The sequence below is a fragment of the Phoxinus phoxinus genome (assembly GCF_949152265.1).
Source record: "Phoxinus phoxinus genome assembly, chromosome: 2".
NCBI classification, from domain to species: domain Eukaryota; kingdom Metazoa; phylum Chordata; class Actinopteri; order Cypriniformes; family Leuciscidae; genus Phoxinus; species Phoxinus phoxinus.
In genome coordinates, this window is record NC_136877.1 from 46,163,421 (window position 1) to 46,187,441 (window position 24,021).

A 24,021-nucleotide genomic window follows, 5' to 3' on the forward strand; every position below is an offset into this window, starting at 1 on the left:
CACTCCTTTTTCTTTTTTTTTTCTTTTTTTTGTTGCCCAAAGTCTTTCTCTTTCTCAATTGCAAAAAGGTTAAATCATATATTCATCTTTCCACCTGTTTGCTCTTTTTGTACCTCAGCCAGTTTTCCATTTTTACATTGTGCTGATCGTGATTTTAACGGTAAAAGACTGTAAAAAAATAAAATAAAAGCTACAGTAGAAATCAAAGAAAAAAAAAGCTACAATAGAAAACTGTTAATTGGTTAACAGGAAGTTTCTGTACTACTGTATATACAGTGAATAACTTCAATAGATCTAACCGTACATTTAATGTCATTTTACAGTAAAATACTGTTACATTTACAGTTTTTGGAAGTGAAAAAGAACAAAATTATATAATTTATTGTATAATTTACAGTGAAAACCCATAAATTGACATTCCCATAATTCCCTGCGTGACACTACACATTTGATGTATATTTTCGTCGAAATAACTGTTTCTTCTTTTTTCTAAGTTATATACATTAGGGTTTTATGTCACATATTTCCCCGGTTTCACAGACAAGGCGTAAAACTAGTCCCAGACTAAAATGCACATTTGAGCTGTTTCAAATTAAAGCAACTTGCACTGACATATCTTGACATTTGTCTCAAGATTCACACTGTCACACCAGTAAAGTGTTTTTTTTATTTTTCTAAGGCATATTTATAAAAGTTACTTAAATATTCTAATTGAACTAAGGCATAATCCTGGATTAATCTAAGCCATGTCTGTGAAACCGGGCCCTAATGTTGTTAAATTAATATTTATCGCATTTTTTTATTTTATGTGTGTTACCATGATGGTGTTTGTGGGAATGACACTGTGCGCCTTATATATTAGTATTTACTTTCTCATAAACTGCTTGTGATGAACAATGACCAGCTGTTTTTGAGTGGTTGTCAGTGTATTACAAAGGTACAAAAACAGATATTAGTACTTCAGGTTGGTAAATTAACATTGTATCAGTTAATGAATTACGTTTAGTTTTTTACTGTAAATGTAAGATAAATCTGTAAAACCTAAATTGATGCTATACCTTATTTTGTTTACGGTTAACTTCTGGCAACCACAGCTGCCATTTTTTTTTTTTTTTTTTTGCCGTAAATTTAACCGCTCGTTTTTTTTATACAGCTTATTTACAGTTAACATCCAGCTTCATGGTTTGTGAGCACTCTGTAAGCTGTAGTCTGTGAAGAACAGCACAGTAATTTTGGAATATATGTAGAATGTGTATTGCTAATCTAGCAAACACTTCAGCAGTGAAATTGCAAAAAAAAAAAGATATCTTTGCCTTTAGAAAGTTGAATGCCAACACGAAACTGGGAACTGAGTAGGCCTATTTTCCTAATTGTTCAATTAGCATCAGGGTGAACTGCTGTTTTGTGTACACTTGAGGTGTTTGTGTTCTGTCATCAGTTGCCTCATAAATAAAGTGTGAATGTGTGTGTGTGGGGAGGATTATAGGTCTTAGAAGTTTCATGATCCATTTTTTTATTATCAGGGGCTGAGAATAAAAAGTGCACAGTGCATTTGGCAGTTAACTAAAACTACAAGGAAACTATCATCACGTGCTGTTCAAATGTTTAGTAGCCTAATGTGCAATAAGCAATATGACAGATAGAATGAAAACTTAAAATTAATCTATGGTTTAGAATTAGAAATATTACGGCTTCTGGGTGTTTAAATTTGAATTTTGACAGTTGGAGAGTTTGAACAGTCTTGGCTAATTTGAACATTCCGTCGATGTAACCTATTGGATTTTTTTATTTTATTTTTAGGAAAACCGTAAGTCGGATCCGTTAGAAAAGTCAAGATGTTGACTTTCTTTAGTCATTTAAGCTGTTTCGACCATATTTAAATGCCGATATTCTCTTATGGCGTCAGAGGAAACCCCCAAAGAAAATCTTCTGTTTTTTTACGTCACGTAATGGGCGACATTAACGTTACAATCGGTGTAAGATTTCTTTTTTGTTCGCATATTGCCTCGTAGACTATTATAGGCCTATACTTCATTCACTTCGGTGCCACCTTGAAGCGGAATTGTTCAGAGGAGAGGGAGAGAGAGAGAGAAAGGGAGAGAGAAAGGGAGAGAGAGAAAACCGGTTGGACAGGTAAGACGCAGAGGCAGGACTGTGTCGGGTTTGTTGTCACCGTTATATTCAGACGCATGCGCATTGTTACCCGTTTCCTCATGAAATGTGTACCTGCGCTCTAATCAGCCACTGAAATTCGTTTTGTACTCCGTCGTGTTGAGCAGCTTGGACTATTTATCTGCCACAAACATCACCTCCCAACTGAACAAAGGCACCTAGCTTGGTCTTAACCTAACGTTACTGGACTGAGTGAATTTCCGAGGAAGACTTCGTCCACTCGGAGTAGCGGAAGACGGCGGAAGGTGTAGCAGAAGCGGGTAAATAGAGTGGGAAACTCCACGGAAACCTGTACAGGTACAAAAAGTTTGGAGTAAGAAGGTGTGCGTATACAGCGAAGAACTCGGCTTTGCTTTTCCAAATTGAGGAAGGCACCATCCTAGAAGGACTTTACACTTACTTTGCAGTTTTATCAAAAGTGGGTCGGTGTTAAAAAAGCCTGCTGTTTAATTTTGAGAGATAGCGGGGAAGGACCTCGGGAATTATAGACCATGCCGCGAGCTTTCCTGGTGAAGAAAACGGGACATTCACCCGGCAAGAGAAACTGGAGCAATCTGCCAGATCATGAACGCGGTGACATTTATATTCCAGGTGAGAAGTTACAAAAGTAAACTCTTTTTCAGATCACGACTCGGATAACGGTACAGATGCAACAGTTCATTACAGGGGGTCCAAAAAATTCAGTTTTTTATTTTTTTTAAACCTTTGGTTTAATTATATATATTTATTATTTAATTTTAAATGCAACGGTTGGGTTTGTCCATATTTGACCCAAACATGGGTTGAAACAACCCAGCATTTTTAGAGTGAGTTGTGTAAGGAACAGTCTTGCCTAATTGATAGCCTAAGCTTATTTTGTGTAGCCTATTTTTTTATAGCCCATTTGTTTTTTTAACTAGGCTATTTTATGTGATTTGCACATAAATCAAATTAAAAGATAGCTAATACACAACGTGCCTAAATGTAATAATGTAATTGTGAGTGATTGAAAACTAGGGCTACTTAAATTATAAAATGAGTTTGTGTGTGTGTTGGTGTGTTTAAGAGTGCCGTTATACTGCAGTTGACCTTCAGACCCAACTGTCTTCCTTATAACATGAAACTTATTGCAACACAGGACGGTGCCAGTTTGGCCTAGGCTATACACAAAACGTTAGTTGTCTGAAACTAAACTCACTCTTAGAAGAAAAGGTTCTATATAGAACCTTAAAAGGTTCTATAGGCGCTTCATATTTGGAACCCCTAAAAGGTTCTATACAGAACCCAGGAAAGGGTTCTTTCTTGTCATTATAGAACCTTTTTAGCATAAAAGGTTCTTTGGAGTTGAGTAAAGAACCCTATGGTTCTATATAGAACCCCAATGAACCCTTTTTTTCTAAGAGTGTAGAACCTTTTTTATATTTAGGTCTATAGAGGCCTAAAAAAATTAAATAAAATCGAGATAAAGCTGAACCTTTAATTGCCCTGAAAGCTATATAGAATAATCACTAATTAATTAATTATATATATATATATATATATATATATATATATATATATATATATATATATATATATATATATATATATATAGCATATATAGCCTATTGTGTGATATTTACAATCAAGTCACTGATAAATGCTTGATTTTACTGTTTTTGGAAGTTAACAGTTTGGACTTGGTATCAAATTTCTGCGGGTCACCTAACGGAATATCAACCGTTCATTATGAGCCCATACTTAGTCTCTACACGAATCATCACAATGAGATATGTGTAATTTTTTTAAAATATTTACGGTTCACAGTTAAAAACGAAATGTGTGTAGAACTGTGCCAAGAATGCGTTAATCATGCGTTTGTCGGCCTGCGGTGTTTTGTGAAAGTGTAGCCTAATCCATTTGCGTAACAGCGCATTCATAAACTGAACCAACTTGAAATCATTGATTCATGCAGGTATGTCAGGACTGAGGTTGTTGTACACCTGTTTCACTCGTTGCCATAACGATTACTGAGTTCACGTGTGTATTTACTTACAAGGCGGTTTCTTTCTTTCTTTCTAACTAATCAATGCAGCATCCGTTTAACGCATCGTGGTCCTTTAGTTTGTGCCCGTGATATGGTTTCGGGTTAATGTTTACAGCGCTGAAGGAAATAACGGGCTTCACCGCGCTGGCTCCCTTCTCCCGCTACACCCTTAGCAAACACACACACACACACACACACACACACACACACACACACTCACACACATACAGCGAGTGTACCTTTCACCTCACTTTTCGATATCTGACTGCTGAACAAACCCGGAGCACAGGCATTGTTATGTATTTATCAACGGCGCCTACTCATTTTATGACTCTTGTTTTAACCCATTGGTCGTTTTTAATGGTTTTATTCCGCCCGCCATGTGATGTGACGCAAATTGTCATAGTAAGGAAAATTGACTTTGAAACATAATAAGCTAAATGACTGATAAACCAGTTTAGGATTAATGGAAACTTTACTAACTGATATGAGGTAAAAACGTTATGTTTTTCACTGATTATTATGGCTTGTGCGTTTAATTTAAATGCATGTTCACTCAAATCAAACATAGGTTATTGGTCGACATCGAATGCGGTCCTTTTTTTATAAAGATAAAATTCTTTCGGTTCTCGTTCGTCTTCATGTTATTGTTTGTGGTGTGACTGACTGTCTTTGAAGGGAGGGGTTGGCAAACACTAGGACAAAGGCAAAAAGAAACAACAATCACGGCTGTGTGTGTGTGTTTGTAGGCTATATATGCTATATAATATTCACATGATTCTTTAGAAACGATGTTTATTAATGTTGAAAACTTTTATTCAGCAAGGAGGCATTAAAATGGTCTAAAGTGGCAGTAAAGACAATAATACATTTATAATGTTACAAAAGCTTTCTATTTCAGATAAATGCTGTTCTTTTGAACTTTCCAATAATCAAAGAATCCTGGGGGAAAAAATTGCTCACAAGTTTTCAACATTGATAATAATAAATGTTTCTTGAGCATGCAGCAAATCATCATAATAGAATGATTTCTGAAGGATCATGTGAGACTGAAGACTGGAGTAATACAGCTTTACCTCCTGCATTAGGTATAACATTTATGTTTTTTAATCACATAAATCACATTTTAAAATATATTCCAATAGAAAACAGTTATTTTAAATTATAAATATATATTTCACAATATTACTGTTTTTGTTGTATTTTGGATCAAATAAATGCAGCCTTGATGAGTAGGAGACTTCTTTAAAAAAAAAAAAATCAAACATACATTCTGGTCTCTTCAGAACTAAAACTAGTTGGGTTTCTTCTTGACAGGAAACTGAGTTCGCTCACTGTACAAGTCTAAATGGCCGTTATGAAATATCGGTTATTGGATGCTACCGTTAGCCACTGCACCCATTAGATATTTGCATTTTAATTTGCAACTCAGTCGATTGTGCCACACCAGAGTCAACAAATTCATTGTTCGCACTGCTAGTATTAGTGTTGGTGATCATCTAAAATCTCCATGCAACCAATGTTTTTTTCCCCTCTCTACCTGTGATCTAATAATCTCTTTATGTGTTAGCTATGATCGAACAACCTCTTAGGAAAGAACATGATAGTTTACCGTCAAACATTTGCAGATTATTCATCTGATGTATTGTGTTGCGTGGAGGTTTGTATAAAGGGAGCTCAAGCCTGTGCCTCTAGCCCAGCTGGTCTGACTGGTAAAGCAGTAACAGGAGTGGTTTGACTTCAGCCCGGCACAATACACTCACACACTCATGCACACCAGCCAACCCACCCACTCACACTCGCACTCTCACACACCTGGCCCAGAGGCACAACTGTCCCCCTTAGCCTCGAGAGCCACATATACACACCCAGTTTCTGATTGTCTAGCAATCACATCCTTCATCTTCAGCTGTGTGGGATGTAATCCACACTTGTTCACAAGGCCAAGATGATATGCCGGAAAGATGTGTAAACCTGCGCTTGTCTTTAAACAACACTCAAGCAAATATAAAGATGTTTTCTGCTCTGACTCGGTTTTGCCGTTTCTTCCAGTCGCCATGTCTCCCGTTGCTCTGCGAGAGGAGAGCGAAGCCAGTCCTGCAGAGGTGGCGTTGTGTCTGTCCACACGCAAGGACCACAGCATCTACACGTACAACCGGACGTACACCGACGACCCCGGCGCAGTGGTCCCTGCCGCTGAACTCCCATCATGCACTGCTCTAGGCCAGAGTCCAGAGACCGAGCACATCCGAAGCGCACACAACAATACGTATGTGCGCACTAAAATAAAGGTGAGGCTTCTGGAAAATGTTTGCTTATGCTATGTTGATCTAAGATCTAGTTTCGGCAGCATTAAGCAGTCATATTCAGCTGTCATGCTATTGTGCCACTATTGGACATAATTGATTTGTCTTTCCCTGTATTGCTTGTGTGTGTGTGTGTGTGTGTGTGTGGTTATACTCATATCATTTTACTAGTTTGAATGTTTACCCTGCCACTAATTTCGTTCTTTGTTTGTTATTTGGGTGCAGGTCACCACAGGTGAGCTTCCCATAGAGGTCCCGCCCGCTGCCCCCAATGTAACTACAAGTCCACCTGTTTCTATAGCGACACCTTGCTCACCTCCTGTCGCTAAGTCGTCTGCAGCGCAGTCACGTAGCAATACCTATGTTTGCCAGGTGTGTGAAAAAGTTTTCCAGTTCCAGCGCATGCTAAACAGACACCTGAAATGCCACAGCGAGCAGAAGAGGCACTTGTGCGACTTTTGCGGAAAGGGCTTCAACGACACCTTCGATCTTAAGAGGCATGTCCGCACACACACAGGTAAGAGGTTCGTCTGTTCGCGATGAAATTGAAGTTGCAATAAATCGATTGTTTTGCAATGTGACATACGTCCGAGTATAATGGATTATCAAAAAATAAGCAAATGTACGGCGCAGACTTGATTCTATCCATTAGTCGCGGATTGGTTGTTACGGTTGTGGGCGTTGCACTCAAAAACGGATGCAAGCTTGCGGTCGATTGTGAGAGGGTGGGATTTAAGTGGAGTAAATGATTGGAGAAGTCTGGCATACGTCACTGGAGAGAAGTGTATATATGTGCAGGTGGAGCTGGGGGAGGGGGAGGGTTTCAGAGGAACTCTGAACTGCAGGACTAACTTACTAGCTTTCCAGACTATTTAAATGTAAAACAAGCAATCTCATTGGCTGCAGGATCAGCAGAGGCCAATCAGCTTGTGCCATGCAGCAATGATGTGATTCACACATTCACGCCCTCTAGAGTTTCATGACTGAAATAGATACACACACACACACACACACACACACACACCACTGTATGGAATAATTAAGATTTTCTAAATAAAACTCTCGAATAGTAGTGGAATGTTAAGCAGCAAAAAACTGTTTTCAACATAATAATAACAGTAAATAAATACAGCCTTGGTTAGACTTCTTTCAAAAAACATGAAAATATTAAGTGTGTGTGTGTGTGTGTGTGTGTGTGTGTGTGTGTGTGTGTGTGTGTGTGTGTGTGTGTGTGTGTGTGTGTGTGTGTGTGTGTGTGTGTGTGTGTGTGGGTGTGTGGGTGTGTGGGTGTGTGGGTGTGTGGGTGTGTGAATGCTAAAACATTCAAATCTTACTGATCCCAATACACTATATCACTATATACTATATCACACGCACACACACTGCTGTGCAAAAGTTTGGGATCAGTAAGATTTGAATGTTTTTAAAAAGTCTCTTATGCACACCAAGGCTGCATTTATTTATTTATTTAATTATAAATACAAAAAATTTCTATTTGAATATATTATAAAATGTAATTTATTCCTGTGATCAAAGCTGAATTTTCAGCATCATTACTCCAGTCTTCAGTGTCACATGATCCTTCAGAAATCATTATAATATGCTGATTTTATTGCTCAAGAAACATTTATTATTAATGTTGAAAACAGTTGTTTAACTTTTTTTTCAGGATTCTTTGATTAATAAAAAGTTAAAAAGAACAGCATTTATCTGAAATGGAAAGTTTTTTTTCAATTAGAAAACAGTTATTTTAAATTGTAATAAATATTTCACAACATCGCTGTTCTTTTTTTGCGTTTTTTTATTGTTTTTTTTTTATAAATGCAGCCTTGGTGAGCATAAGAGACTTCTTTTACAAACATTAAAAAATCGTATTTTTTATATATCTCACACAGTATAGATGAATCATTGACAATAATATCTATAACATGCTTTTACAAAATAGATAGGGTGACCTTGTTGGTTAGTTTAAAACATTACTATCATTTCCTTCTCAGTTTGAATCCCTTTTTTTTTTTTGCAGAACGTTTAGCCATGTTAGACCAACATGCAAAATGCCTTTCTCCTTTTTAAATCACGAATATTCTTCTGGTCCTCCTGCAGGTGTTCGTCCGTACAAGTGCAGTCTCTGTGACAAGGCCTTCACCCAGCGCTGCTCTCTGGAGTCCCACATGAAGAAGATCCACGGTGTCACGCAGCAGTACGCTTACAAGGAGCGCCGCAGCAAGCTGTACGTCTGTGAAGAGTGTGGCCATACTGCGTCTACCCAGGATGCACTGGTGCGCCACCTCCACACTGAGCATCCAGAGAGCGTCCTCCTGCGGGCCAAGGCGGCACGAAGACTGTCCCCGTCAGCCAACGCCAAAGACGACAGCTCCCAACCTGGATCCCCTCTCTCACTTCACAGCGATGACACTGTAGGGTCAGGAGGATTCTCCCTATAAAAATATCGTTTTTTTATACAAAAGGATGTGATTCTGATGATTTATCATTCATTCAGAGTACGAGGGAGGAGGGAAATTAAAAAGGGGAAAGTGAAGTCATGCAAAATGCTGTTTTTATGGCAGTGCGCTGAAATTCAGTTTACACTTTTGTTGTACTTTTCCCTGTGAAACCACACAAAAGCAGACGATAATGTCCACTACAGCATAAGTATGCACTACTTCACTTTACATAATAATAATATTATTATTAACATTGATGAGATGAAACACAACTCAGGAGAAATACACACATGAATGTGATATTGAATGGCTCCATTTGTACAGTGTCGGACGTTCATTTTATGTAGCAATGTTTCAACACTAAAATAATGCTTTTATGAACTCAACTGATAGTATTATCAGTGATCTCTGAAGGTTTGAAATGAGGGATTTCGAAAGGGAATTCATTTTGTGTTGCTAATTACTGCTTTATGTAATATATATGCATAAATTTATCATAAAAAGATTTATATTTATCCTGGTGTAGTTTTATATTTTCTGGGCTATATGTTTAAACATTTTTGCTGTAGATTTTATACATTTGTTTTCACATGTAACAGCCTTCTTTGTGTGTGTGTATATGTGTGTGTTTTTGGTGGCATTACTGTTTTTTGTACTTTTTTTACATTCAAAAGCATCATCAATATAACGTTGTAATTTCTTGTCACTGTTTGTTTAAATAAGTAGACTGTGTCATTCTATTTTGGTGATCATCACAACAGGCCTCAACAATAAATGTTTTTGTTGATGGTTTGAACATGAGTGGTTCATTCGCCTGTATTGCTATAGGCAACATTGCTATGCTATCGGAAACTCTGCTACTTAGTTAGAACTTAATTATTGATTTTTTAAAGTAGGCTACTTTTTATGCATGATTGCATGAATGCCAACTAGAATAGGGGAGATAAGAGCAATAAAGCATTTTGGAATTTGCATGTAAGAGAGAATGAACAAGAGAGAGAGAGATTCAGTGGGTGGATGTTGGTGTTGGCGGATTCCAGATCCTTGTTTGGTCTTGTTCGTGGAATCCAGTGTCTGTTTCATTGTGGGGCCATCAGGCATTAACGGCTCAAAGGTGCCTATCCCTTTAGAACCGTTATTTTCAACACCAACAAATTCAGTACCACCCTTTTCAAACTGCACAAGAATTTCTCGTTTAAAACAAACAGAAGTTGAAGTGAAATAGGAAATGTAGCTACTTTTAAAGGGATAGTTCACTCCACAATTAAAATTATGTCATTTAATCACCCTCCTGTTGTTCCGAACCTGTATGAATTTCTGTCTTATGCGGGACTCAAAAGAAGATATTTTGAAGAATGTAGAACCAAACATTTGATGGGCTCCATTGACTTCCATAGTATGGAAAAAATAGCCTACGGAAGTCAATCAACCGGTTATTCTTATTCTATATATATATATATTCTTGTTTAGCAGAAGAGAGAAATTCCTACAGGTTTGGAACAACACTAGGGTGATTTAATGCGGACACATTTTTCATTTTTGACATTTTTGGGTCAACTATCCCTTTAAGCTGGTTAAATATACTGTCGTTGTATACTGTGAAACATTCACCTAAACATAATCCAACCATATTGTGAAATAATGGTAAAATAATTAGGCTATTATCCACTGACTATGTTAGTCTTCATTTTGAGCTTGACTAAAATGCCCCATCAACCCTTTGAGTGGCGCTACTCGTGTCATCGTCGGACGGAAATGACGCAGTACAGTACTTTCGAAAACACGGGCGGGGAAACAGTGTGGCATCTAAAATAGGTAAATAAAGAATCACAGTCAATATAATATAATACCTTACGTGCATTTTAAAATATAATCACTCTAGCTAGCGTTTAATCCGAATTTAAGCACATTGTTTGCAAGCAAACAAGCTCATTTAGTTTTTAGTATTCGTGCATAACGTATATTTCAGTTATTGTAACTCAGCTTTGGAGTCTTTAATTTGTTGCCTAGTGATTTATCCAAGCTTGTATAATGCGGTTGCATCAGTTGCATTACGAATATTTAAGCAACTTGAGTCTGTTTAACTTGTAGGATGTGAATATGCCTGGGGATCAGGTGTGTTTGGGTCGCAAGCGCCCGCTGCCCTCGTGCCCGAACCCGCTGTTCCTGCAGTGGTTAACGGAGTTACGTGACAGCGCCAAAGAGAAGGGCATGAAAACACAGTACGTGTACCAGAAGGTGAGCGAAAGTGTTGGGTTTAATAGATCTTATTAACAGCTGCGCCATTTTTAACAGGAATGAAAGCGAGGCTGTGATGGGATAGTGGGTTGTTGCTGGCAGTGGCAGTGGCGAAACTCTGCATCTTTCCAAGAGAATAGACAAAAAAACTTCTGACATTGTGAGCTGTGGATAATTATAAGTGATCTAGTAACTTTTTTTTTTACAGCGGATGCCATTGAAAAAACAGTCATTGCCATCGAAAATATGCCTCTCCTATACGTAAAATACATATTTTACATGCACTGTTATGAAATTGAAAACCACTACATTATAGTGAGCATAAACACAGCTCAAACTGCTGCAATGAACCTCATTGGTTCTTGCTGAAGCTCAAATGGTGCATAACACAAGAATATGAACCTCATTCTTGCTCATCAAGCGAACATGCTTTAGCTTTGTTTACCACAGCTGATGCTTGTGTTGATGATGTTTATATGTGAATAAAAGCCTAAATTGAATCTATTCATTATATAAAGCGATCGAGCCTCTTCAGAAAATGTATGAACTTTTTGAAGCTTCAAAGTGGTAGTAGCCTTGCTTTCATACCTGTCTTGGCGCTGCTCTGAGTACGGTCTGTAAATATGTAAATGATCTCATTAGAATATGCTAAACTGATTAAACCCAGCAATTGCAATGTTATGCTATTTCACAGGCCATAAACTCTTTGAAAAAATATCCTCTCCCGCTAAAAAACGGAAAAGAGGCGAAGATCCTGCAGAACTTCGGCGACGGGATCTGCAAGATTTTGGACGAGCGACTGCAGAAGCATTATCGGGAAAACGGTGCGGGACTTCAGTGTAGTGCAGATGTAGATTTTCCCTTTATCCACAATCTACTGGCGTTATGTTTACATGTTTGTTTGTTTTTCCTGAAAGGTTCTGATGCTCCAATCCAATTGACCAGCCATACAAGCAACATGGCTTCCTCTAAACAGATGGACGAACCTCAGAAGAAACTCTCCGGAAACTTGGGTGAACATATGGTCGGTTTAAGGATGAAATGAGTCGTGCGTACTTGTCTTCGAAAACTAATGACAAATTTATTGCAGAAACGAACACAAATAGAAGGAAGAAAGGAGAAGGGAACTAGGAAAAAGAGAGAGTATGTGCCTCAGAAGAGGTCTGGAGGTTACGCTGTACTGCTCACTTTGTATAGACACACACAGGTAAAACAAGCACATTTATTCTCATGTTATTTTGCATTATAGCCCACAGTAGTCTTTTTTTTTAAACGGTTTACAAGTTATCCTTAAAAATGACTTCCCCTGTGGAGAAAATGAATGTGATTATTGTTTTTGTAGATGCCTGGCAGTAAAGGCTTCATGTTTAGGAATGAACTACAAACTGAAGCACAACCCTTGTGTGAGAAGTCCTTCACAGTGGTGAGGCCAACAACACACTTCTACAAAGGATTTACCGCTATAACCGCTGTCTATAGCCTAAGTATGTCTTCTCCCTCTACATGCAGCCTGATCTTGGTTGCAAGTACACGGCGTGGTCGTCTGTGAGCACGCTCGTTCAGAAAGACCTGTTGGTGAAGACGCACAACCCTGCCAGGTGAACCAGATCTGCAGTCACAGCCCTGGATGCTTTTGCTTTCATTTGAGCTCCGTTGATCTTCATCGCTCTCTCTTTTCTTGCTTTATTTCAGGTATTCATTGACTGACCAGGGTTTGGCTTTAGCTGAGAGGCTTGATTCAGAAGAGACCGGGATGACTAAAGAACATGTGGAGCAAAAGAGTGAAGAAGAAAACTCTCATGATGGACCAGATGTTGTAGACCTGACTTTGGAGGAGGAGGATGATGATGATAATGAAGAGCAGGAAGAGAAAGAGAAAGCGAGTCGGTGGGTACAAGCAGGTTGGCTTTTGCGTAAGTGCAAGGACATATGTTAAAGTTTCCAATTTAGTTTTTTAGATCATTTTTAGATCTATTTTGAGTTGCAAAAGTCACTAATATTTAAAATCAACAATTCTTTTTTTTTTTATGGATTATTGTAGCCTGGACCTCGCAGACTCTCGTACATTTCATTTGTACAGAGAGTCTGGCCTCTCTCCATTGACAAGCGTTAACTTCCTTGAAGGCGGGTCCTCTGTTGAAGTTTAAAACCATAACCAATCGCTAACGTTTGGTCGTGACGAAACTTCAGCTCAAACTAGTGCACGACCTCAACGTCATCGTTCTCAGCCACTCCCTCTGTTCGCTGATTGGACCGGTAAAAAAATTGACCGGAGAAAACCCAAGAATACACCGCAAACCCAGACGACACACTGAAGGAAAATGAAAATTGAGCGGAAGTATGTAGGTGGGCGGAGCCGGGCTAGGATTATTGTAGTATTTAGTATAAATTATTTATCCATCATTATCATTAAGTGCAAGGACATATGTTAAAGTTTCCTTTTTTGTTTTTTAGATCATATTAGTGACTTGCTGCTCAAAATAGCCTGATATTTAAAATCAACAAGTCTTGTTTTTTTTTTATGGATTATTGTAGTATTTAGTCTAAATTATTTATCCATGCACATCTTTATTTTTTTTTAAATCCATGTGCCCTCATATTTTTTAACCAAAATAACCTTAAACAAATAACAAAATTAACCAAAAATATATATTTTTCGATACTGAAATATCTGAAACGCTTCCAATACTAATTTTCCACAGAATAGATACACAATACCAGCTGCGCTTTCTCACTCTCTCATCTCTCCGACAGCGAGTGACACAAACCCGCCTCTCCTCACTCACTCGTTTCATTTGCTCTGAATGAATATTGTTGGTGTTACGGGGCTTGAATTTCTGCATGGGATTGGGCTTCTTGCACATAATTTGACTCATTCTTGAGTAGATTTTGTGCTCACAACCCAAAAGTGTCGCACATAAAAGCCGCCTTTCGTGCAAAAATTTTTTTTGGCTGCTTATTGTGCTTAAATTGTCAAATACACACAAAATAATGTCAAAATGCCGGTCTTGACGAGTAGTCAGTAATGTTTTAAGTGAACTTAAACAGTTGAGAAAGAAAACGCATGTGTAGTGTAATTGATCCGTGCGTCAGGTCTTAAAGTGTAATATTTCTGCTGTCAAATTATGAGATAAATAAAAAAATATCTATAAGGCTGGTTTCCCCCATTGTATCAGTTAAGATTGTGACCAGTTAAAATGCTGAGTGGCTAGTAACTTTGGAAAACCAGTAGCCACAATGGATCATGAGCAGAATAGTCAATGTCAAGCCCTGATTGTGGCATATTAATAACGGTGTAAACCTTCCTTTGCTTATAGATGCAGCAAGTCTTCAGAAAGGCCTACTACAGCTCTGTCTGTGAACCAGGCCAGAGGACTTCTCTCCGAGACAGATCCCAAAGGAGAATCCCAAACTTTAGAAACCGGGAGAACAGCAATGGGTTGGCATCTTCCGCCTGGATCTTATGACATTGTGTTGTGCGTTGACTTCGTCGAGACAACTGGGTAAGATACTTAAAAAAAATGTTTTATTATATCAATATAATTTTATTTCAAGTTTGTTTAATGCTTTGTTTTATAAAACAGGAAATAGCTAGTAGAATTATATTAGTTACATTGTGAACTCAACAGGGGAAGCAGTGGTCGCAAACAAGAATTGGCCAAGGAATTGCAAAGGAATGCAGTGACCTTTGACATCAGGAAACTGAATGTAGGGGACTTCCTCTGGGTGGCACGTGAGAAAGTGACACCTGTTCCTGGTAGGTCAACTTTGCTGAGATGCAGGACTAGTTAATCACCAGCAGATGGCAATGTTGTTCTTCTCAGAAGAAATGCACAAGAAAAGTTTGATAGATGACAATATTAAAAACATATATTTTTATTTATATAGAGCCTTTTCAACACTCAAGGCCGCTGTAAAAAGATCAAATGAAGTGATTTTTATACAGTGGTTCTCAATCTTTGGGACTCCGAGACAATATTCAAAGGCCCTCTTATCTAAGCTAATATGTACCTCTAGTACTTATGTTGTAGTAAACAAAAAATATGATGTCGGTTTAATTTTGTATGTTTATTTTTAATAAAGACTACGTCAATATACATGTAACTATATAATTTGAAGACTTATTGAGGCCCTCGTGGAAGTTTGCTGATGCACACTAGTAGGCCCCGGCCCCCTGATTGAGAACCACTGTTTTAATAGTTTAATCCATAAGGGTTTTTGAAATAACAATGATAATAATTGCTGACATGTATAAAAAGCATGCGTGTCTTCCTCCAGGGCAGCTGCGTCCACCAGTGGGGAGAGAGCTAGTGCTTGATTACATCATCGAGAGGAAGAGGATGGATGATCTCTGTGGAAGCATCATCGATGGACGCTTCAGAGAGCAGAAGGTTGAGGAAAATCTGCTTATAAAATTATGAAAAATTAACTTTGTTGCATTTTTTTTTTTTTTTTTTTCAAACCTGCAATACTTTTTCCTTAATTTACTATTTTAAAATTTATTTTATGTAACTTAAATTGAATTTATCCATTTTAAATTTTATTTATTTATTCTGTAATTTATTTGTATTTGTATATTTACGTGTTCATTTATTTTATTCTCACATGTATTTCTTTGATTATATTTATTTATACATTTATTTTTATATTTCTGTGCGACACTGAAACTAAAGGAGGCGGTCCTTGCTTAGCTCCGGTGTGTCATTGGTTGAGCTCACGTATAGCAGTAGAGATCGGCGTTTGCAAAGAGATCAACTGGAGAGTCGCAATTTTTTTTTTTTTAACGATTCGTGTCGATGTCGAATTGTTTCGTAGTGACCAGAGAAGTAAATGATGGAGGTTCGGTTCTTCATATTTATCTGCTTTCAAGATTCCAAATAGAGAACTAAACAAAATTGGAATTAGTTATATATATTTTTAAAAGTCGGATTGAATGAATGAGATACTCAAAGATTTCACTTGTTTCATTACTGGACAAATCAGTGTTTTTAACAAATCTCCTGAAAAGAATGATTCAATGTTTTTTAATACTTTTGACATGTCGCCACCAACTGGTCTAATGATGTAATTGATGGAATCTTTTTTGTTTTTTTGTCAAACTATAATCTTTTTTTTTGTCCGAACTATAAACTTCTGTGATAATTTGAAGCTTGTTGTCATTAAGGATTAGGATTCATGTCGGTGTTTGAATCGAGATCGCGATCTTTTAACAAATAATCATGCATCTCTAGTGAACAGATTTGGGACTTTCCTAATATATGTTGCATTATTTTCCTGTTTCTCTTTTCTGTTGTCTTCTCCTTCTCAGTTTCGACTGAAGAGGTGTGGTCTGCGTAAGCCCATTTATCTGGTGGAGGAGTGTGGATCGGCGGCGGCTCATCTCAGTATACCTGAGAGTACTTTACAACAGGCTATAGTCAATACACAGGTATACATCAGGCCGTAGAGACAGGCATGCATTAGTTGACGATGGTGACGATGTGATTGTGTGTAATTGCAGGTGGTTGACGGCTTCTTTGTGAAGCGTGTACAGGATGTGAAAGAGTCTGCTGCTTACCTCACCATCATGACCAGATACCTTCAGAAACTCTACCAGGTTTGTTTTAACCCTTTAACTGTCTCCCCCCTTTTTGAGAATGTACATTTAAAATGCACTATTCAAGCTTAAATGGTTGTAATTCAAGAATGCTTTGAAGTATAGACCTAAGTTTGGTCTTGTTTTAAAGGGAAAAAATGTATTATTGCTGAAGTGAAAGCACTTTAAAACATTAAAGTATGAAAGTTATTTAAGTTTAATTTACATTAAATCAAATATATTTTTTTTTATATTTTTCTTTTTTATAAAATATATTTTACAAAATAGTTTTTACTATAAAATTACTATAAAATCAAAGCCATATATCTAACCAAGTTGTGTTCCAAATTTGAAGTTGATATCACAAAAATTTAAGTTCCCATGAGATTTTGTTTAGGCGTATTACCAAAAATAGCCTCCGGGTGTCATTGAATTTAACTGTATGCATTCTGCCATAACAAATGAATAAATTTCTGTCCAAATATCACTTCTGTCACAAAATATGAAACCTTGAGACTCAGACCTTTCTGACAATATGTGTTTTGTCAAGATTAGACAATATTTTGATCATAAATTATGAAACATAATGATGCCCAAAAGGGGAGGTATTAATAAGGGGAGGCCTGATAAAATAATTTAGAGTACTGTTTCTATGGTAACACAATGTCCAATTTCAAAAAAGTTTTCACAGGATGAATTCTGAGATCGTAAGCTTTCAAATGATACCTAATTTATAACTACTAAAATATGTAATGTTATAAAAAAAAGCGATAAAAAAATATATTATATTTTTAGAGGATAATATATATATATTATACTTTTTTGAAGATAATATTATTTTATAATTTTTTAATGACAAATACTAGATTATATGTTTTCTTATGAAATTTTAGCATGAAAACCAACATTTCAATTATTAAAAGTGTGTGCGTCGACTTTTTGTGACAAAGGTCAGAACTCCTGTTATGATGTAGATTTTTTTTGAGGTGCGCTCTTGTCATCAATTCTTCTATTACTGTTCCTGCATAATTTGTAACAAAAAACTGCTGAAATATCTATTAAAGGAGAACTCCGGCGCAAACTGAACCTGTGGTCTAATTACACATTGTTACCTAGTCAACCGTTATCTGAGATTTGTTTTCATGATTATCGAATGTAAATAGTTTTATCTCTAAAAACAGTTTAGCCTATAACGCTAGTATAACGCTAGTATATGGGGCATGGAGTAATGACAAATAAAAATCGCTTGTTAATACCACTAACAAGGCTCAAAATAGCCCCACACTAACACGGTAGCATAATGAGGGTCCCTACATGCTAACCGAAGCATTGAGAACTTTGACAGTGTCCAGACAGTTTAATAAGAAGATATTTTATACATAGTCAACTTCACGTATACAAGCAGAATCCATCTTTGAAAAACAGACTCTATCAATCGATCTACGAACCACCGATCCAAATGCGCTGGACCATATGAGATTCTACACAGTTCAGCACATTTGGATCGGCGTTCGGAGATCGACTGATAGAGTCTGTTTTTATCAGATAGAATCTTAGACCTTTCCAACGATATATAGTTTGTCATGATTAATTTAATGCAATTTAATGCCCAACCAATGCAGTATGTGTAAATCACTTCTTTAAATATTTCCTAATTTATATTTAGGGCCCAAGCCTTGAAAAGGCGAAGGCCCTATTGTTTTCCTTCGGATTATTATTTATTATTATTATTATTATTATTATTCTTCTTCTTTATTATTATTATTTTACTACCTTTTGGGCACTTTTGGGGGCCTTAACGTGCTCAAAAACTCTTGAAACTTTGCACAAATGTCAGAACCTGCGGCCATTAGGGCCGCGCTGAAGCTGGGACCCGGGCGTGGCAGGGGGGCTCGGCAGCGCCCCCTGGAATGGGATTCAAAAACATGTCCATATATCAAACACGCTTGCATGTAATAATATGAAACTCGGTACACATGTAGATCTCATCGGGCCGAACAACTTTCGTGCTCTAAGTTTTACGCCAGTCCAACAGGAAGTCGGCTATTATGGGCTGTATGGAAACGCATGTTCTGGCATTTGAAACACTTCTCCCAGAGAATTCATCCGATGACCACGAAACTCGGTGTGCATGAAGTCAAGACATGGAGGATGCTAAATTGCGGACGGATTTTTGATATCTCGAACGGTTTGGCCGTGGCGAGGAAACGAATTTATGATTAAAAAAGGATGCATAAAGTGTGTTATAACTTAGTTATAGTTTTACCTACAGTTACAAAACTCAGCGTGTATATTGATATTATCAAGCCGAACAACTTTCTAATTTACAGTCATTAGCTCCGACCAACAGAAAGTCAGATATTGTGGTTTGAATGTGAATTGTGTCTCTCTCTGTCTCTGCTATTCTGTGTGTGTGTGTCTGTCTGTGTGGGGTGGGGAGGGGAGGGGGGATCTGTGTATGTGTGTGTGTGAGGAGGGGGGCTAGTTTAGTTTAACCCTTTCTCTGCTGTGTGCAAAATCTCGGGCACTTTTGGGGCCCTTAACGTGCTCGAAAACTCTTGAAACTTTGCACAAATGTCAGAACCCGCGGCCATCAGGGCCCGACTGAAGCTGGTACCCGGGCGTGGCAGGGGGGCTCGGCAGCGCCCCCTGGAATGGGATTCAAAAACATGTCCATATATCAAACACGCTTGCATGTAATAATATGAAACTCGGTACACATATAGATCTCATCGGGCCGAACAACTTTCGTGCTCTAAGTTTTACGCCAGTCCAACAGGAAGTCGGCTATTATGGGCTGTATGGAAACGCATGTTCTGGCATTTGAAACACTTCTCCCAGAGAATTCATCCGATGACCACGAAACTCGGTGTGCATGAAGTCAAGACATGGAGGATGCTAAATTGCGGACGGATTTTTGATATCTCGAACGGTTTGGCCGTGGCGAGGAAACGAATTTATGATTAAAAAAGGATGCATAAAGTGTGTTATAACTTAGTTATAGTTTTACCTACAGTTACAAAACTCAGCGTGTATATTGATCTTATCAAGCCGAACAACTTTCTAATTTACAGTCATTAGCTCCGACCAACAGAAAGTCAGATATTGTGGTTTGAATGTGAATTGTGTCTCTCTCTGTCTCTCTGCCATTCGTGTCTGTCTGTGTGGGGTGGGGAGGGGAGGGGGGGATCTGTGTATGTGTGTGTGTGTGTGTGTGTGAGGAGGGGGGCTAGTTTAGTTTAACCCTTTCTCTGCTGTGTGCAAAATCTCGGGCACTTTTGGGGCCCTTAACGTGCTCAAACTCTTGAAATTTTGCACACAGGTCAGAACCCGCGGCCATCAGGGCCAGGCTGAAGCTGGTACCCGGGTGTGGCAGGGGGGCTCGACAGCACCCCCTGGAATGGGATTCAAACACTTGTCCGTATATCAAACACGCTTGCATGTAATAATATGAAACTCGGTACACATTTAGATCTCATCGGGCCGAACAACTTTCGTGCTCTAAGTTTTACGCCAGCCCAACAGGAAGTCGGCTATTGTGGGTGGTATGAAAACGCATGCCCCTGGAATTTGAAACACTCTTTCTAGAAAATTCATCCAATCGCAACCAAACTCGGTCAGCCTGACGACAAGACATTGAGGATACTAAATTGCTGACGGATTTTTGATATCTCGAACAGTTTGGCCGTGGCGAGGAAACGAAATTATGGCGAGAAAAGAGAAACACGATCTGTTATAACGTCTTCATACATTTATTGATCTTGATGAAACTTCAGTAGCGTGTTTGTTGTAAGAGAGCGATCACATGGATGTAACTAATGTGAGCCCCCCCCCTTTTCTGTGTGTGTTTGGAGGGGAGCAGAAAGACTCACACTGATACAAGCTCTAAAGCAGACTTCTTCTCGACAGTCAAAGCGGGGTTACGTTATTGCCCGTCGTGCACAGGAACCCGAAAGGCAACGGGGGTGGCGGCTTTTTATATATATATATATATATATATATATATATATATATATATATATATATATAAATAAATATAGCTGCAAGCAGCGATGGAGGGCCCAAGCCGGTGGCAGCGCCAGCCCGGTGCCTTTAGTGTAACTAAAGGCACCAGGGTGGCGGTGCCACCGGCTTGGGCCCGTAATCGCTGCTTGCAGCTATATTTATTTATATATATATATATATATATATATATATATATATATATATATATATATATATATATATATATATATATTTTGTTTTGTTTTTCATCCTCAGAATTGCACATTATTCTATCGCTCCAGAGAGCTGGAGGGTGATCGAGAAGATGAGATGGAGAACACAGCGAACCTCTCCTGTTCTCTCATGGCCTTCACAGAGTTTAACTTTGGGGCTGTCAAGAACAAGGTAATGTGGAAACACATCAATGGGCTTCTGAGAAAGTAGGGTTGCACTGATATTAAAATCATGTATGATATGATTTGCTGACATGAAAATAGTTATTGCTGATACGATAAATGGCGATATTAAAAATCTATATTAGAATAAATATATATTAATATATTATATATAACACTATAAACAAAAAACACTATTATGATGCTTGAGTAGCACAATATTATAATGTACACTGTCAAATATTTATTTTGAAATGAGTCTTGTAAAAATATTTATATATATATATATATATATTTATTTCTGCTAATGAACTGTTGTGCTGATAATATTGTTCATCTCTGTGAGAGTGTATATTTTACCCTTTTTGTTGGTAACACTTTACAGTAAGATTGTTCATGTTTAATTAACTACGTTGGTTAACATGAATTAACAATGTAAAATACTTCTAAAGCATTTATTAATCTTAGTTCATGTTAATTTCACCATTTACTAATACATTATTAAAATCCAAATGTTTTATAATTCAATGGATTTAAACTAACTTGATCTAAGAATGAACAGTTGCATTTTTAGAATTTATGCACATCTTGGTGTTTCCATTCAATGTTTTTTTTATGCAATATCCCAAAATGCACATAAAAATAGGTGGATAGAAACAGCTTATTGTCAGTTATTAAAAATACAACTGTTCATTCTTAGATCACGTTAGTTTAAATCCATTGAATTATAACACATTTGGATTTTAATAATAATATTAGTAAATGGTGAAATTAACATGAACTAAGATTAATAAATGCTTTAGAAGTATTTTCGATTTTCGAATGCTTTAGTGAGTTTTTTTGCTGTGCATCAAGGAATTTACTGAATAAATACCTTGATGCACAGCAAAAAAACTCACGTGACTTTGCCTCAACAGTTGATGTGATTGGATAACTGGAGTAACCAGTGGATCAGTTTCATCGCACAGCATTTCTAATGTTGGTTTGATCATTCTGAAATCTCTGAGCCAAAGTCTGTCATCAGAATGATTGGGTTTAATTCCCTTCCAGAAGCGTCTCACAGGATTGTTCACAAACACCAGCATCCGAACGCAAGAGAACATGACAGCGTTTATTGTGTTTCGTCGGTTGCTCTGAAACACAAGTCATTTATGATGGAGGAAAAAAGGATTTTCTTCATAAATCGAATAATTCATTTCTCTTTCTCTCTCTCTCGTACAAACACAGTGCCAGACAGTGCGGGAAGTATTTGCTCGACAGCTTATGCAGATCAGCGGAGTCTCTGGTGATAAAGCAGCCGCTGTTCTTGAACACTACAGCACAGTCAGCAGGTGTGACTCGCTTTCTACTGTTGCACAACATATTAAAACTCATTTACATTCCACTGTCACAGACACTCGCTCATTAAATTACAGTGTACCGCCCCGCTATCACAGACACGCACTCTTCAAAACACTCATTGTCATTCTACTATTGCAGACACTTACTGACGTATGAGTTAAAAATGCCTTTTGATGTGTTCCTTATCAATTGCTCAACAACTCATTGGGATTGACAGAAGGTCATGTGATTTTACCTGTTAAAGAGATAGTTCACCTTCAAGTTGTTCCAAAACTGTATGAATTTCTGTTGAACACAAAAGAAGATATTTTGAAGAATTTTTTTGGGGTGAACTGTCCCTTTAATCATGTGAAAAAATGCTGTTGCCCAATCTCATGACTTGTTTTCAAGTTGTTTTCAAACGTTTTTTTTTGTTTTTAAACCATTCGTTCTTTCTCTAGTTTATTGCAAGCATATGACCAATGCTCCAATGAAACGGTAAAAGAGAAGCTTCTTTCATCGATCAAATATGGAAAACTCAAGAGGTTTGTACTGATTGTAAAGATACTAGAATCTAGTGTTTTGCTAGATCTCTTTCTTTCTCAAAAGTGACTTGCATTTTATTTATCAGAATATTAGGCAGCAAAATTATTTTCAACATGGATAATAATAATAATTATAATAAAGGTTTCTTGAGCAACAAATTAGCATATCAGAATGATTTCTGAAGGATCATGTGACACTGAAGACTTAAAAATTCAATTTTTATCTCAGGAATAAATCAAATTTATAAATATAGTCAAAACATTATTTTAAATTGTAATGGTATTTCACAATAGTACTGTTTTACTGTAATTTTGGCCAACTAAATGCAGCCTTGGCGAGCAAAATTGATTTTATTATTATCATATTTCTGGTTGATATTTAATAATGTTTTTATTGTTATTGCAGGAATCTTGGACCAGCCTTGAGTCGCACTATATATCAGCTTTACTGTACATGTGGACCTCTGTCATAAGCTTTCACCCTATTAAAAACACAAATGTGTGGTGTACTTCAGTTTAATCATTGTATTATAATTTTTCTGTTTGTTGACTCAAATAATGTCTAAAGCAATAAAGGTGTACAGTTTTCCGAACCACCTCAGGAGTATTGCATTTTATTCTAGCTGTTCTGTTTCAAAACTAAAATTGCTGTGCCCAAGCGTTTAAGCACTGAGGCGTATGATTTCAAAAATATGCATTAAAATGAAGGAGAGGGGGTATTGGTGCAATGGATTGGGACTAGCTGTATGGGGCAGGTGGGTGACATCAGTGTAAAGAAAGGAGAGTTGAGGTAACAGCTGCTCTGCCTTCCAGGAGATTGGAGGGGGACACCGCTGACGTCCTCTGAATCTCCATCAAGGAGAAACACGCATATCGACACAAACAAGTAGGGCGCCTTCCTTGCCTCGTATCCACGCTGGTTGCTTTCGTGGAAATGTGTTTTGACGTTTTGCTGCCAGCGTCCCGCGAACAGACAGGCGCGTGCGTTTTAATATCCTCGATGCATTCTCTTCTCTTCAGCCATGCTTGTGGAAACA

General features: G+C 37.6%; 2 protein-coding genes across 2 annotated transcripts; both read left to right on the forward strand.

The window, feature by feature from the left end:
- The first annotated feature begins 2,045 nt into the window (after nucleotides 1-2,045).
- On the forward strand, nucleotides 2,046-9,792 carry ovol1a (ovo-like zinc finger 1a). Its single transcript, XM_079596255.1, has 4 exons — nucleotides 2,046-2,763; nucleotides 6,230-6,468; nucleotides 6,709-7,000; nucleotides 8,587-9,792. Exons 1-4 carry the CDS (start codon nucleotides 2,664-2,666, stop codon nucleotides 8,925-8,927), a joined length of 972 nt encoding a protein of 323 aa, XP_079452381.1. The 5' UTR covers nucleotides 2,046-2,663; the 3' UTR covers nucleotides 8,928-9,792.
- Nucleotides 9,793-10,631: 839 nt separating this feature from the next.
- mus81 (MUS81 structure-specific endonuclease subunit) lies at nucleotides 10,632-23,582 on the forward strand. Its single transcript, XM_079604931.1, has 17 exons — nucleotides 10,632-10,742; nucleotides 11,019-11,165; nucleotides 11,860-11,989; nucleotides 12,083-12,189; nucleotides 12,256-12,372; nucleotides 12,508-12,588; nucleotides 12,675-12,763; nucleotides 12,858-13,052; nucleotides 14,483-14,668; nucleotides 14,795-14,922; nucleotides 15,444-15,556; nucleotides 16,474-16,593; nucleotides 16,666-16,761; nucleotides 21,001-21,129; nucleotides 22,347-22,450; nucleotides 22,901-22,984; nucleotides 23,391-23,582. The coding sequence occupies exons 2-17, from the start codon at nucleotides 11,028-11,030 to the stop codon at nucleotides 23,455-23,457; spliced, it is 1,884 nt and encodes a 627-aa protein (XP_079461057.1). The 5' UTR covers nucleotides 10,632-10,742; nucleotides 11,019-11,027; the 3' UTR covers nucleotides 23,458-23,582.
- The last annotated feature ends 439 nt before the right edge of the window (nucleotides 23,583-24,021 follow it).